This window comes from Suncus etruscus, chromosome 17 (assembly GCF_024139225.1).
Source record: "Suncus etruscus isolate mSunEtr1 chromosome 17, mSunEtr1.pri.cur, whole genome shotgun sequence".
NCBI classification, from domain to species: domain Eukaryota; kingdom Metazoa; phylum Chordata; class Mammalia; order Eulipotyphla; family Soricidae; genus Suncus; species Suncus etruscus.
The window spans coordinates 40,372,033-40,386,551 of NC_064864.1; the positions used below are offsets into that span (position 1 = coordinate 40,372,033).

A 14,519-nucleotide genomic window follows, 5' to 3' on the forward strand; every position below is an offset into this window, starting at 1 on the left:
ACCACTACTTAGAAAACTATAACCTTTATTTATTCATCCAATAGTAAGCTAACCACTTTACTCCATCCCTATTTTTCACAATACACCAACCTGGACAGATACTGGGCCACAACTGCATTCGAAGGGCTTGTCACTCACTTGGTGAACTACAGGATATTCTGGATTAAGCAAGCCTTGGGGTTTTAAAGTGTGGGTCCTCTGAATCAGAAAAGTTTAGATTGTAGTAGGTTTAAAAGGTTGCATTCAGTAACAATACTTCCTTTAGAAAAGGTATCTTCAAATTGCAAACACATCTATTTTCACAAAACAATTGGTTAGGAAATTTTATTTTAACATTCTAAAGCAATAATGCTTTAGAAGTTACTTAAGTGCCCCAGACAGGATTAACAAAATTAAATGTTTCTTAATTACAAATCTTGCTCCTGTAGGAGTCCCAGAAAAAAGAAAACAACCCCCCCTCCCAAAAGTAAGACACACACATTTTGAAGAAACCCCAATGTTTCATGCAGTGGTAGGCAAGATGTAAAAAGCATCTGAATTTACACATTTCTACACCAATCATCATCAGAAAAAAAGTACTTTGTAGTCAATCTGTACATCCAAATGCAATTGGGAATCTATACCTACATTACATTATTTAATGTATATACATTTATTACCCACCCACCCACCTATTTTATTTTTAATAATTTCTTATGTAAAACCTTCATTCAAACCCCAAAAAGATGTAAGACTAACTTGAGGGGAGGAAAAAAGATAATCACTTTAGACATTTAGTTAAAATGTAGTTTATCTAAATCTCAAAATGTTTAATAGAAACAGATATCTTCTCCATTCAACATTTTGCTTTCTAACTGTACAGTACACTGTGCCATAGAGAGACAGCACACTTCTATCTTTAGACTGTATCTTCTTTGGATGGAATTAAGGTCTAACTGAATAGGCTTATGATAAATAAAAGGGATGTTGGTCCAACCAAGATGACAGCAGATATTACATGCAGGATTTATTATTTTTTAATTTTATTTTTGTTGGCTTTTTTTTTTTAAAACAAAAGGATGAAGTTGAATGGGTTGGATAGGGATAAAGCAGGTCAAAAGAGAACCCATATTTAATATATAAAAATGTCCCACAATAGGTTGATGATGGCAGTAAAAATAAGAGAAAAAAGTAATCTTTCTGGAACATCATTTTTCAATAACATAGAAATACTACGTGCCAGGAAGATTGCTATTCGTGTAATTTAGCATCCAAGTTTCCCTTAGTTTATTGGAACAAACGCTTTAAATAAACTATTTGTCCTCTTCACTGAAGAGAGCTGGTCTATTTCATCTTTAATGAGCTAGTTTTTGGGAAGATTAGCCATGTACTGTAGTAATGCCTACTGCATAAAATCCAAGCATTTGCTGTGAACAGTTGGAAAAAGCAGTCAGTAAGAACCTATAGGATCAATGGAAATAGATGTTACTTTAAGTCATCCATGAAAGAGACCCACAAAGTACCCAGTGTTAAAGCCAAAATCTCTCCTTGCGCTTTTTATGCTGTGCAAGTTCCACCCCTATGTAAGAGAAATTGATTGAAGTTCCAGGTTTCCTTGGATCTCTAGTCAATTTTCACATTAGTATAGATTTTTCGGACAAAGGCACTTGTTCCCATGTAACCAATTGCTCCTGTAAAAATAAAATAAGGTATTTTAAAAGAAATACAAAATACTTGGACAGACAATATTAACACTAAAATGCCATTATCACTCATATGAATCCCAGGGAATCAGAACTTACCACACATTATCCCCAAGGCTGTGCTAAATACCGCCATATATCCAAAGTAAAATGAAGTTTGAAATAAGCCATACATCCTGAAATGAAACAAAATAGCCATGTAGAGTATGTCCACTTTTATTACCAAATAGTCTTTAAATTCTTTAAATTAAATTATTTTAATTCTAAATAAAAAATAAGTCTTTACTTACTTTGTTTTGAAAAAATAGTAGTAAAAGGAATACATGTAAACATAGATTGCAGTTGATGCGGCAGAGAGAAAACTTGTCCATTGCCTTAAAAAAAAAACAAGCTTAAAGCAAATGGCTATATAAAATTATACTTTGCATACTTATCAACAAATACATGTACATGGCATTTAATTATGTCCACAAGCAGAGTCTAAAAATTAGAATAAAGGGACTGGAGAGATAGCACAGCAGTAGGACATTTGTCTTACATGCTGACAATCCAGGAAGGACCTGGTTAGATTCCGGCATCCCATATAGTCCCCCCAGCCTGCCAAGGGTGATTTCTGTGTGCAGAGCCATCAGTAACCCTTGGGCACCGCTGGCTATGGCCCAAAAACTAACGAATCAATCAAAGTTTTAAAAAATAATAATAATAAGTAAAAATTAAAATAAATGAGCTTGGATTTTACCAGATTCTCTTCTATAAGTCACCTTAAGTCAAGCATTTTCTTTTTCAGATATATTCTGTGTAAACATGTTTGTAATCATGATGCTAAAATAAAGTTATTATTAAAAAAGAAAAACAAGAAAAATTAAATTTTTAGAAAAGCAAAAGGAACTAAAAAAAAATAAAATGAATATTAATACTATCCACAAAACTATCTGCAACATTACAAACCATATTAAAACAAAAACACTTTTGGGCCTGGAGAGACAGCACAGCGGCGTTTGCCTTGCAAGCAGCCAATCCAGGACCAAAGGTGGTTAGTTCGAATCCCGGTGTCCCATATGGTCCCCCGTGCCTGCCAGGAACTATTTCTAAGCAGACAGCCAGGAGTAACCCCTGAGCACCGCCGGGTGTGGCCCAAAAACCAAAAACCAAAACAAAACAAAAAAACTTTTTTCTCGAAAATATCATTCTTTAAAATGAATATTTTACTCCATTTACCACACATCAAATGCCATCTTATTTTAAAGTAGTGTGGTCCTCAGAGGATCTTCCCACGGTAAGTACTTACCACCTATAATCCTCTGCATTTAGTAGAAAGTATGTACATACGATGGTCACACAGACAGTCACAATACACAGGATGACCAGCACCAGCATCATGAAGCCATAGACATAATATATTTTATATGCCCAGAAAGACGTGAAGATGAAATACCTAAAAAAAGAAAACAAAGTAGTCTTTACTCTTAATGTTTATCCTGTTCCTGCTAAATCTCACTTGCGTCTTCTCACCTTTGTCCTTTCACTTAAATTTCAACTTGTTCTTTTCAAGTAACCAATGATTATTCTTGCTCTTTTTAGCCATAGAAATGCCTAAATTGTGGGCCAGAGCAATAGTCTAATGGGGAGGTTGTCTGTTTTGCATACGGCTGACCCAGTTTCAATAGCTGACATCCCTATATGGTTCCTGGAGCCCACCAGGGGCGATACCTGAGTACAGAGCCAGAGGAAGACCTGAGCACTGATAGGCATGGCCTAAAAAATTCACAAAAATTTCTAAAAATCCCTCAAAAATATATTCTTGGATAATGTTTCAAGAGCAGATGTTTAGTCAGATCTTCATCATGAATTAGAAGCTTAAAGTAAAATGGAAAATGAAAAACAAAAATAACTGAAGATCCCTATTTGTAAAATAAATTCCCACATTGTTTCATTTTTGTAGACAGACTACTCAAAAGCAATGTATTATTTTATAAAATTTAATTGTTTTAACTTTAATAAAGTTCTATTAAATAAGAAATTTGATGGCATACTAAGGACAGTAAGACAAGAAGGAATTAAGAGTTTACATTAAGACCTTTCACTCATAATCTCATTACTAAAAGCATTATTAGGAAAGTTTTTATTGGGGGGGGCACACCTAGTGACACTCAGGGGTTACTCCTGGTTATGTGCTCAGAAACCGCTCCTGGCTTGGGGGACCATATGGCACGCCGGGGAATCAAACTGCGGTCTGTCCTAGGCTAGTGCACGCAATGCAGATGCCTTACCGCTTGTGCCACCGCTCCAGCCCAGGAAAGGTGTTTTTTTTAAAGTCTTATTCTTTTCTGTTAACATATTCATCACTGATTTTTAAATAGATACTTACACAGTCCCTATTGTAATACCAAAGAAGTGGTGAAAATAGAACTGTGAATATGACAAGTCTTTATCCTTAAAGAGATTATTACTATTTACTAGTGAACACCAGAGGAGTGAAAAGAATATTCGAGGCAGAGAGGTACAGCAAAGGCAATGATTCACAAGAAAAAAAATTATCTAAGAGTATACTGAAAAACAAAGTAATTTAGTATGGTTAAGACTTTAAATGAAGAACTACAAGCTAAGAGAAGAGGTTAGAGGCACGGGCAGTGACAGATAATGTATTAGAAAGGTTCATATTGGGTATATTATGAAGCTTGAACCTTGTCTCATAAAAATGAGAACTCATTAACAAATAAGATGAATAGATTAATAATTTAAGATGATCATGAGGCCACAAAGAAGAGAATGAATTTATGAGGGTGTTTGATAGAGAGAAATTAAAGATATAATAGAGTTGTTATATAATAGAACAGATATTCAAGAATGAAGAAACAAGATCCAGAAGGTTCCAGGAAGGGTAAAAAACAGTTTCAGAATAGAAGTATGAAAATTTCTGAACTGACAATGAGCTACAAGCTAACATGACCGATATTTTAGAAAACCTACTATTGCCCACAATGTGACCATGAGTTTTGGTCTGAATCTACATCAGTTGTACTTGCTTCTTTGCAATTAGTTCAATACACAGACGCTAATAAATGTGAAGAAAAACAATGTGATTGACATTATGCTAAAGTTTTGGAAAACTTCAGTAAGTGAGCCAGTTTTTTTTTTTTTTTAAAAAGGTGACAAAATTAGAAGTTGGAGACTTATTTAAAGATAATTATATGAGGCTGTTGTGTTAGTACAGTGGTAGGGCATTTGCCTTGTACGCGACTGACCTAGAATGGACACAGGTTCAATCCCCAGCATCCACATGGTCCCCCAAGCCAGGAGCAATTTCTGAGTAAAGAGAGAGGAGTAACCCGAGTGCTGCTGTGTGTGGCCCAAACAAACAAATAAAAATAACTATATAATGAATATACAAAGGAGTCTACATTTACAACGCTTTGGACAGGTTTAAGTTTTTCTTCCACTTTTCAACTGCTAGAACACAAAATATGCATTATAAAGGAAAAATGAAAGAAACATTAACTAAAAACTAATAAAAATGTCTTCGCTATGAATATCTTTTTTGCTTTTGGGGGTCACATCCAGTGATGCTCAGGTAATATTATTCCTGACAGAGCTCAGGGCACCATATGAGATGCTAAGGATCAAGCCTGGGTCAGCAGCATGCAAAATACCCTACCCACTTTATTATCACTCTGGCCCCTGCATATCTTTTTAATTAACGAAAGGTGTATCTTTAGTAATTTTAAGTTACATTAAAATGTTATATGTCTTTATATATTTCTCTTACAGAAACAAATCTTTTTAATTATCCAGGTACCAGATCCAATCTTTTCTATTACAGGGGTATTAAATGTACAGAAGAAATTCAGTGGGCATTTGGAAAAGTCAAAGTCAAAATATACAGTCACGGGGCCGAAGAGATAGCATGGAGGTAAGGCGTTTGCTTTTCATGCAGGTCACTGGTTCGAATCCCGGCATCCCATATGGTCCCCAAAGCCTGCCAAGGAGCAATTTCTGAGCGTGGAGCCAGGAGTAGCCCCTGAGCGCTGCCGGGTCTGACCCAAAAACCAAAAAAATAAATAATAAATATGTATATATATTATACACACACACACACACACACACACACACACACACACAGAGTCACAATGGCTACATTTTCATGAGCAGTAGTCAAAGCTGTATGATTATAATTCTTGAGAAACTTACATTCAAAGAATTTTAAGGACAGAGAAGGGGTGAAGAATATTAAACTTAACCTGAGTATCAGAGGAGAAAACGATCCAAATCTTTCTATAAATCATGGCACTAGTACTCTTAGGTACCTCCCACCTAATGATTATACAGATTCTAACTCCTAAATTCACTAGTAAAATATCAAAATGACTACCACAACTTACATTTCGATAAAGATTGAGCCAAATGGTAAAATTCCTCCCAGGCAAACTATGACAGCAGGCTCCATGAACCTAGAAAATAATAAATATTTGGAAAATAATAAATAGTTAACTTCTTACATGATTCTTAGATTTGATAACTCCTAGTAACAAGTCTGGTACTTTTATACAGACAAAAACAAATCAGGGGGGCTGAAGTGATAGTCCAACAGGTAAAGCACTTGTCTTGCACCTCTAATACCTTCCCCAAGTCTACAAGGAGTGATTCCTCAGTGAAGAGTCAGGAGTAAGACCTGAGCACCACTGATTAACTTCACAATATAAACAAAAAATAAAATCCAAAGAGGCACAGAAATGTGTCTTCAGGGCCCGGGCGGTGGCGCTAAAGGTAAGGTGCCTGCCTTGCCTGCGCTAGCTTTGGACAGACCGCGGTTCGATCCCCCGGTGTCCCATATGGTCCCCCAAGCCAGGAGCAACTTCTGAGCACATAGCCAGGAGTAACCCCTGAGCGTTACTGGGTGTGGCCCAAAAACCAAAAAAAAAAAAAAAAAAAAAAAAGAAATGTGTCTTCAAATTAGCCAGAGGATATGTCAAAACTCTATCATTATGGACTGAGATAAGAATTTGAGAAACCAAAATCTTGCCATTAGAAAACTCTAAGAAGACTCAAATGGCTTGTTTCACCCTATATTTCTCAATAACTTGTAAGAACCATAGGAAGATGACCATAGGTAAGGAAAATTAAAATTTTGAGGGACCAAACTGATAGCACAGAGGGTAGAACGCTTGCCTTGCACACAGCTGACCTGGGTTCACTCCACAGCACCCAATATGGTGCGCTCTGAGCTGGGAGTGATTCCAGTACTAACCCTAGGATTGCCAGGTAAGCCCCCCAAAGTTTTTTTAAAGCCCTATCGAAATAATGATTTCCACATGATGAACCTGCCACTGGTTTACTGAATCTTTTCTTGATTTGGCCATTTCTTTTCCTATGAATTACACAATTATGTTCTGAGTTATAATAGAATCCAAGAATTAACAACAGAAAATGTAAACAAACATTATTTATTACACAAATATTAACCAACTTCAGTTGGTAAATTTCCACCTGGAATGCCTTTCTCGTTTCTTACTTCTAATAAGCACTGGCTCAACTGTTCTCCCATGAAGCTTTCCAAGTCTCCCAATGCCTGTGAACTCAACTCTATTGCATCAGTTCCCACACTCTACTATTTAACCAAAAACATACCATATTTCATAGGACTATATTCTTTTAATAATGGAAGACACTAAACTATCTCTGAAATATCTAAAAAACAATGAAGAAATATAAGGAAGCTGAGCCTTTGAGGGAAAAGATTTAAAAAGCATTTAATTTGGGTAAGGGATATGGTTCAGTGGTAAAGTACATTTGTATGAGGCCTTGGGTTTGACTTTGAGCACCATAAAAAATGTAAAATAAAATAATAAAACCTTTAATCTACTTGTCTTTTCTTTTTTTATATAAAGCCAAGACAAATATACTCGGGAGGACTATGATCTGCCCACGAGTCAGAGCTAGGATTAAGATTTTGGTTTCCATGTTACAGTACAAGAAAAATAAAGACATACATGAATTCTCCTACACCAAAATATGACCCTTTTTATGCTATTCCTTCTTCACTAACCTTCATGGTTAGGAATTTTTTTGTTTTCTGACTATACTTCTTTATACTTATCCCCAAAATCGTGAACATCAGGGCATCAACGGCATCACAATACAATTTAAATTTGGAAAAAACATAACTGTCTTAAAAAAATCAGGGTAAGAGCGAGAGTAAGTACAGCAGGTAGATGCTTGCATTGCACCCAGCCAACCCAGGTTGTTTTCTATCCTTGACATCCCATATGGAACCTGAGCACCACCAGGAGTAAACTCCTGATTGAAGAGCCAGGAGTAACCCCTGAGAAAATGCCAGTGTGCCCTCAAAACCAAAATAAAAACAAAAGCATCAGGAATCCTTATTTCAAAGGTGTCTGCTCAAATGAACTATAAACTGTGTTTACATGCTGACATGTAACACATTCCTTTATAGAAATCTCTCAGCCATTGTCATTCTTTGACAACATTAAATCATGAATTATGGGAGATTTTTAAAATATACATTCTCTTTGTATGAACTATAACAAATGGAGATTAGATTCTGTACTATCCCTAACGTGACTATTAAAGAACACGTCTCAATAAATAGTAACTAGACTTGATTCTAGTTCATGTCTCAAATGATAAGGATAAAAACAAGTATAAAGGTGGGGCTGGCGAGGTGGCGCTAGCCAAGGAAGGACTGTGGTTGGATCCTCCGGCATCCCATATGGTTCCCCCCAAGCCAGGGGCAATTTCTGAGCGCTTAGCCAGGAGTAACCCCCTGAGCATCAAACGGGTGTTCCCCCCCCCCCCCAAAAAAAAACAAGTATAAAGGTATAACAACATTGCTTTAACATATCCATGAAGGAAAATGAGATAAGCCAGGGATTGAACATTTTTTTCTATCAAAAGTCAGATAGTGTATCAGGTCTGGAGTTACCAACTATAATCTCTACTATTCATCTTAGACTATAGCTTGAAAGCAGTCACAGAAACCAGGTGAACAAAGAAGCATGGGTGTTTTCCAAAGAAACATAATTACAAAAACAAGCAACAAGTCAAATCTGGCCAGCATACCATAGTAAGACTGTATACTTAGTTCCTTTATTACCTACCTACCTCTACATATTAGTAGGGACATCAAAGCATGAGTTATCTGTAAATGTAACCAATATACAGAAAGTATAAAACACTAATATTCCTTACAATGTAGACTAAAGGAAAAACTAAAAAGACAAATTAGGAAATCCAAGCTCAAGAACTTCATTCATTAAAATGTAGTAAGTATACTATATACATATACAAAATTAGTTATTAAGAACATCTACATTGTAAGAATAATCACAAAATTCTTAGAATTCTCTTTACCATTTTTTCTCCGGTATGGGACGAGGCACCGCATTGACACGACATGGGAAGTTGGGCTGACCTGACAGATTTCGGCCAAGTATTGTACCAACAAGATTTAGAGGAAGAATAACAAAAAAACAGATGCAACAAACAGCCACCTGTAAATTAAAGCATATGATTATTCAGAGAACAATAGTAATAAAAACAAGACACAGATTTGATCACAAAAAAATGTTAAATAAGTTCAATATGTAAAAATTATGCAAGATATACACTAATAAAAATAGGAAAAGACGGAGAGATAGCACAGCGGCGTTTGCCTTGCAAGCAGCCGATCCAGGACCAAAGGTGGTTGGTTTGAATCCCGGTGTCCCATATGGTCCCCCGTGCCTGCCAGGAGCTATTTCTGAGCAGACAGCCAGGAGTAACCCCTGAGCGCAGCCGGGTGTGGCCCAAAAACAAACAAACAAAAAAAAAAAACGAAAATAGGAAAAGAATGCGGTTTTAGAATATTAGAATTAAACTAAATGGGAGCTTCCCTTCTTCAGAGTTTCTCACTTTCCCCAATTCTTTAATAAATCTCTGCTATTGTTCTTTTTTCCTCCACGTACTTTGTTCTTCTGCTTTAAGCCTGTATCTTTCATCATCAATCAACTTTTTACCTGACTACACTTTACTCAGATCCTAATATGTGTAAGGACTTTAACATACTATTGCCCTATTAAGCAGATGAAGAAAATAAGAGGCAAAGTAATTTCTCAAGATCAGACACCTCGTATGTGCCAAGATATCATTTCAGATCTGCTTACCTCAAAGCTATATTTAATATTCCACACTTTTTACTTTATAGGATCTTAATAGAAGTTCACCCTTACATGTATGTTTATGTCATTATTGAAATCATACTTTTCTGCCTTTTAGTAGTTCAAAGTCTAAACTCATAGGAAATGCCATATGGAGAGTCCAGAATCAAAACGGTCAGTTGGAAAAATATTTGTGATATTTTTTCTTTATATAAAACTAAATAATCATAGACACATACGATCTTTTTTCTTCATTGTGAATTTCAATCTCTTTCAAACAAACATTATGGGGAATAAACAGAAAGTAAAGAGTGAGAGAAAAACTGAGTGAAAACTGTAAAGAAGATGAGAAAAATTAAGAGGGATATACAAGAAAACCCATAAAGATTACATGAGACTTTGATTTTAAAAGATGATCAAAGAAAATGCTGTCATTACATTCCTTTATTTATAGATGTTTTTGAATAAGCCAAAATCTATCATCACTGTTCTTCCAGATAAAACTTGTATAAATAGGAGTTTTCAAGTTCTGGAATTATACTTAAAGACACAATTTGAGAAGTAAACTCATTCTATCAGTTTAGACATTAATAAAATCAGATTTTTTGCTCATATACTATATGTCAAACAAAAAAACGAACAGGCATTTTAAGATATTTAAATCTTAGAATATAATGTGAGCACATATATGGATGGGATGAATTCTGTTAATTTTTGCTACTGACTGCTTTCTTAACATATTTCTGGGGAAAAAACAATTTTTGGGGGGAGGGAAACACATATGCTCTTCAGGGTCACTCAGGGGTCATTCAGAGGTAGCTGGGGTACCATGCAGTGTTAGGTATCAAGCCCAGGCACCCCTGTGTAAAGCACATGCCACTGACTTCACTGGCTCCTGAACTTATCATAAGGAAACAAGACTCATGAATGTTAATAAAGAATAGCACATACATTATTTTCATATATATCTATATTCAGATATATATTTTCATCTAAGTTTATGGGAATTCTTATTTCAAAAAATCAAAGAATAAGAAAATATTCCCATGTGGAATCACATAAATTTGTAGAATGCTTTATAAATTGTACTACAGAACTGTTACGTCCTGATGAAGAAATTAAAACAACTGAGTATCTTTTTGAAAATAAGGTTTTTTTGTTTTGTTTTGTTTTGTTTTCGGTTTTTGGTGTTTGAGTCACACCCGGCAGTGCTCAGGGGTTACTCCTGGCTGTCTGCTCAGAAATAGCTCCTGGCAGGCACGGGGGACCATATGGGACACCGGGATTGGAACCAACCACCTTTGGTCCTGGATTGGCTGCTTGCAAGGCAAACGGCGTTGTGCTATCTCTCCGGGCCCTGAAAATAAGTTTTTTAAAAAATGTTTTCAGGGGCAGAGATATAGTACAGCAGGCGTGGTGCTTGCCTTTCATGTGACACACCTAGACCCAGAACTCATTACCTGAGATGATCCCAAGGACCACCAGACCTGAAAAGCCAGGAAGCCCTGAGCACCATCAAGTTTGACCCAAATATTTTATATATATATATATACATATATATTTTTTAAAGTGTTTTAAGTATGAAAAACATACAAGTGAAAATTAATTCAGCACCAAACACTAATACACTGGAGGTACTATACACAAGCTAACTAACTCATTTTCATGCAAAACTCAATGAAGATTCTGCTGATATCTTCATATATATGCGGACTATTTAGGAAGGTTTGTAATGCTACACTGATCATTTCTGTTCTCCTTTCCCTGTCTCAATTCAGGCTTGTACATAATTGCTCATAAAAAGTTAAAAAGCAGTACATGTGTATCCCAAACTAATAAGCAGCAAATGAAGCTGTATGCCCATTCGGAGCATAGAGCCAATAAAAAATCCAACAAATAAAACTCACTGGTACTGGTACAAACTGGCAATATTACTGTTCACATTCCCCCTTCCCCTTCCTATTTTATTGGTTTTGGGGTGCTCAGGGATTGAACCCAAGAGTGCGTGCAAGGCAAACATCTGGCATACCTGATATTGTTCTAACCCCCAAACTTCCCCTTTTGACTTAAATTTTTCTGTGACAGGAACCAAGCCTGGGACCTCACACCTGGAAGGCCTGATGAGCTCTACCAGTGAGTTACGTTGATGGCTCATTTTCATTCATGATAAAATATTTGAGCAGTTAAAAACTATTAATTATTACATTGTGAAACTGATTTACATTCATTTTTTTGTCCAAATCCTCTTTATCATGTTTTAATGTTTTATATGTTCAACTCCCAATTACAGTATCACTTAAAAATAAAATTTTCAGCAAAGAGGGTTTTTTTTTAAAAGGGTTTTAGGCAACACCTAGCAATGTTAAAAGGATACTCCTGGCTCTGCACACAGAAAAAAACTTGTGATGATGCTTGGAGAACTATATAATCGCAAGCAAGCACCCTATTTGGTATACTATCTGCAGCTAAGAATTGAACGTCCCCCCTACAACAGGAACAACAAGTTAGAAATTTAAGTAGTTGAAAAAGTAATGAATGGGGCAGGTGAGATAAGTGTAAGGTGCTTGCCTTGCATACAGTTGATTTGAATTCAATCCCTGACACCCCATATGATTCACTAGCCAGCCAGGAGTGATCCCTGAGCACAGAGCCAGGAATAAGACCTGAATACCACCAAGTGTGGCCCAAAAACAAAAACAGAAGCAACAAACTGCTATCTATATCAATAATTATTGATATAGTAATAATGTTAATATATGCTAAAAGTTCTAAAAGTAATATTATAAGCCTTACTTCTACTACTACAATCACCATGAAATACCATGTTTCTTAATGTCATTATTCTTCTATTAAAGAAGAATATATATACCAGCTTCTCCAAACTTTACTCAAAGATAATGTACTTTTTTTTTCCTATAAGGTGCATATAGTCAATCTTTCACTTCATTTGGCCCACAAAAATCAAAGAAAACGTTATTTTAAATCTAAGGTTTAGAGGCTGGAGAGATAGCATGGAGGTAAGGCATTTGCCTTTCATGCAGAAGGACGGTGGTTCAAATCCCAGCATCACATATGGTCCCCTGTGCCTGCCAGGGGCAATTTCTGAGCATAGAGCCAGGAGTAACCCCTGAGCACTGCCAGGTGTGACCCAAAAACAAAAACAAAAAACAACAAAAAAAATAATATAAGGTTTAAATGTAATAAAAATTATTTGAAGGTTAATAAAATTTTTTTCTTAGCTAACTTTTCAAGATTATCAAAAATTTTAGTAAGGGGCATTCTGGAGAGAAAGCAGGTCTCATATTAAAATACGTGTAAATTTTCTATTTAAAAGAATGAGATGGTACTGGAGACATAGCACAAATGGCTCTGTTGTAGAAAAGAAGCTCAGGTTTGATGTCCAACACAGAACAGTCTTCCAAGAACTGTCAGGTGCAACCCTAAGCACTGAAGACAAAGTAGTCCTTGAACATTTCTGACTATGATCCAAAAGACCAAAATATAACCCAAGAGAAATCAAGCATCTTACCATAGTACCAAAAGGAATGGCTCTAGAAGCATGGTAATAAATGGCTATAAAATTGATGAAGAACGCAGTGCCACACACCATAGCTGGGATAAGAAATGCCCCGATAAACATCTGTTTTATCCATCTCCTTCCTGAATGAGAAAGAAAAACAGGAAAATTAAAAAGACACATATTAATGTTGACATAACTATTTAATACCAAATTATTTAAAATTATAATATAATAATTCAAATTCTAGTAACTGCTTCAAAATAATATTAAGCCAAGGTTGTGGCTCATGGGCAAAGCAGATGCCTTGCACATGAGACCTGGTTCAATCAATCTCTAGTACTGCCAAAAAGTAGAAGTTAAATAAGCTAGTAAAGATCAATTCAGCTACTCAACTATATCTAAAAAAAGATACAGACTTTGATGTGGGTATATTGGAAAAACATTAACTATATTGAAATGCTGTTTTTTATTTGAATTCAATAAACTGCTGATAAGTTGGTAAATCATGTAACTTTTTTAGATTACCCATTCATTGCCCTAGTAGTCCTCAAACTACTACTTTAGAGTTCTGGAACTTTCTGGAGATGCTCATAAAGTCACTGGTGAAGGACAAAGCCCAGGTTCCTTAGCCCTTTCTCAGATTAGAAGAATTAAATTTTGGTGGCCGGAGAGATAGCACAGTGATAAGGCATTTGTCTTAGATGCAGAAGAACGGTGGTTCAAATCCCGGCATCCCATATGGTCCCCCAAGCCTGCCAGGAGCGATTTCTGAGAATAGAGCCAGGAGTAACCCCTGAGCACTGCCGGGTGTGACTCAAAAATCATTAAAAAATTTTTTTAAAAAATCACATTAGGAAAGAAATATCCCTTGGAATAAAGTTTTAAGGCATTTCAACCATTGCTTCATTAGCTAATATATGTAAATCCACTACTTTTAGCACTTACTTATTTCAGAGAATTATAGGGAAAGCAAAGGAAAGGAACTTACAAGGTCTGTGCCCATCATAAAAAAAAAAAATCTAAAAACAGTATTCTTATCTCTTAGATGTACCCTCAGCCATTTCTAGCATAAAAGTAAAAAGCAAGGGGTTAGTTAAGACAAAAAACTCTTAGCAAGAGATTATGACACAGAATAATAGAAATCTCTGTGCAGGGCCGGGAAGG

The 14,519-nt window shown here is 35.9% G+C and overlaps 1 protein-coding gene across 1 annotated transcript in view; it reads right to left on the reverse strand.

Moving 5' to 3' along the window:
- Window positions 1-310: 310 nt before the first annotated feature.
- The window catches only part of TM9SF3 (transmembrane 9 superfamily member 3), a 56,769-nt gene continuing 42,560 nt past the window's right edge, over window positions 311-14,519 (reverse strand). The window contains exons 9-15 of the mRNA XM_049790862.1: window positions 13,365-13,495; window positions 9,051-9,190; window positions 6,062-6,130; window positions 2,971-3,117; window positions 1,973-2,056; window positions 1,782-1,858; window positions 311-1,670 (exon numbers count right to left, since the gene is read on the reverse strand). Of these exons, the coding sequence (XP_049646819.1) occupies window positions 1,603-1,670; window positions 1,782-1,858; window positions 1,973-2,056; window positions 2,971-3,117; window positions 6,062-6,130; window positions 9,051-9,190; window positions 13,365-13,495 (716 nt within the window). The 3' untranslated portion in view covers window positions 311-1,602. The remainder of the gene's footprint in view (window positions 1,671-1,781; window positions 1,859-1,972; window positions 2,057-2,970; window positions 3,118-6,061; window positions 6,131-9,050; window positions 9,191-13,364; window positions 13,496-14,519) is intronic.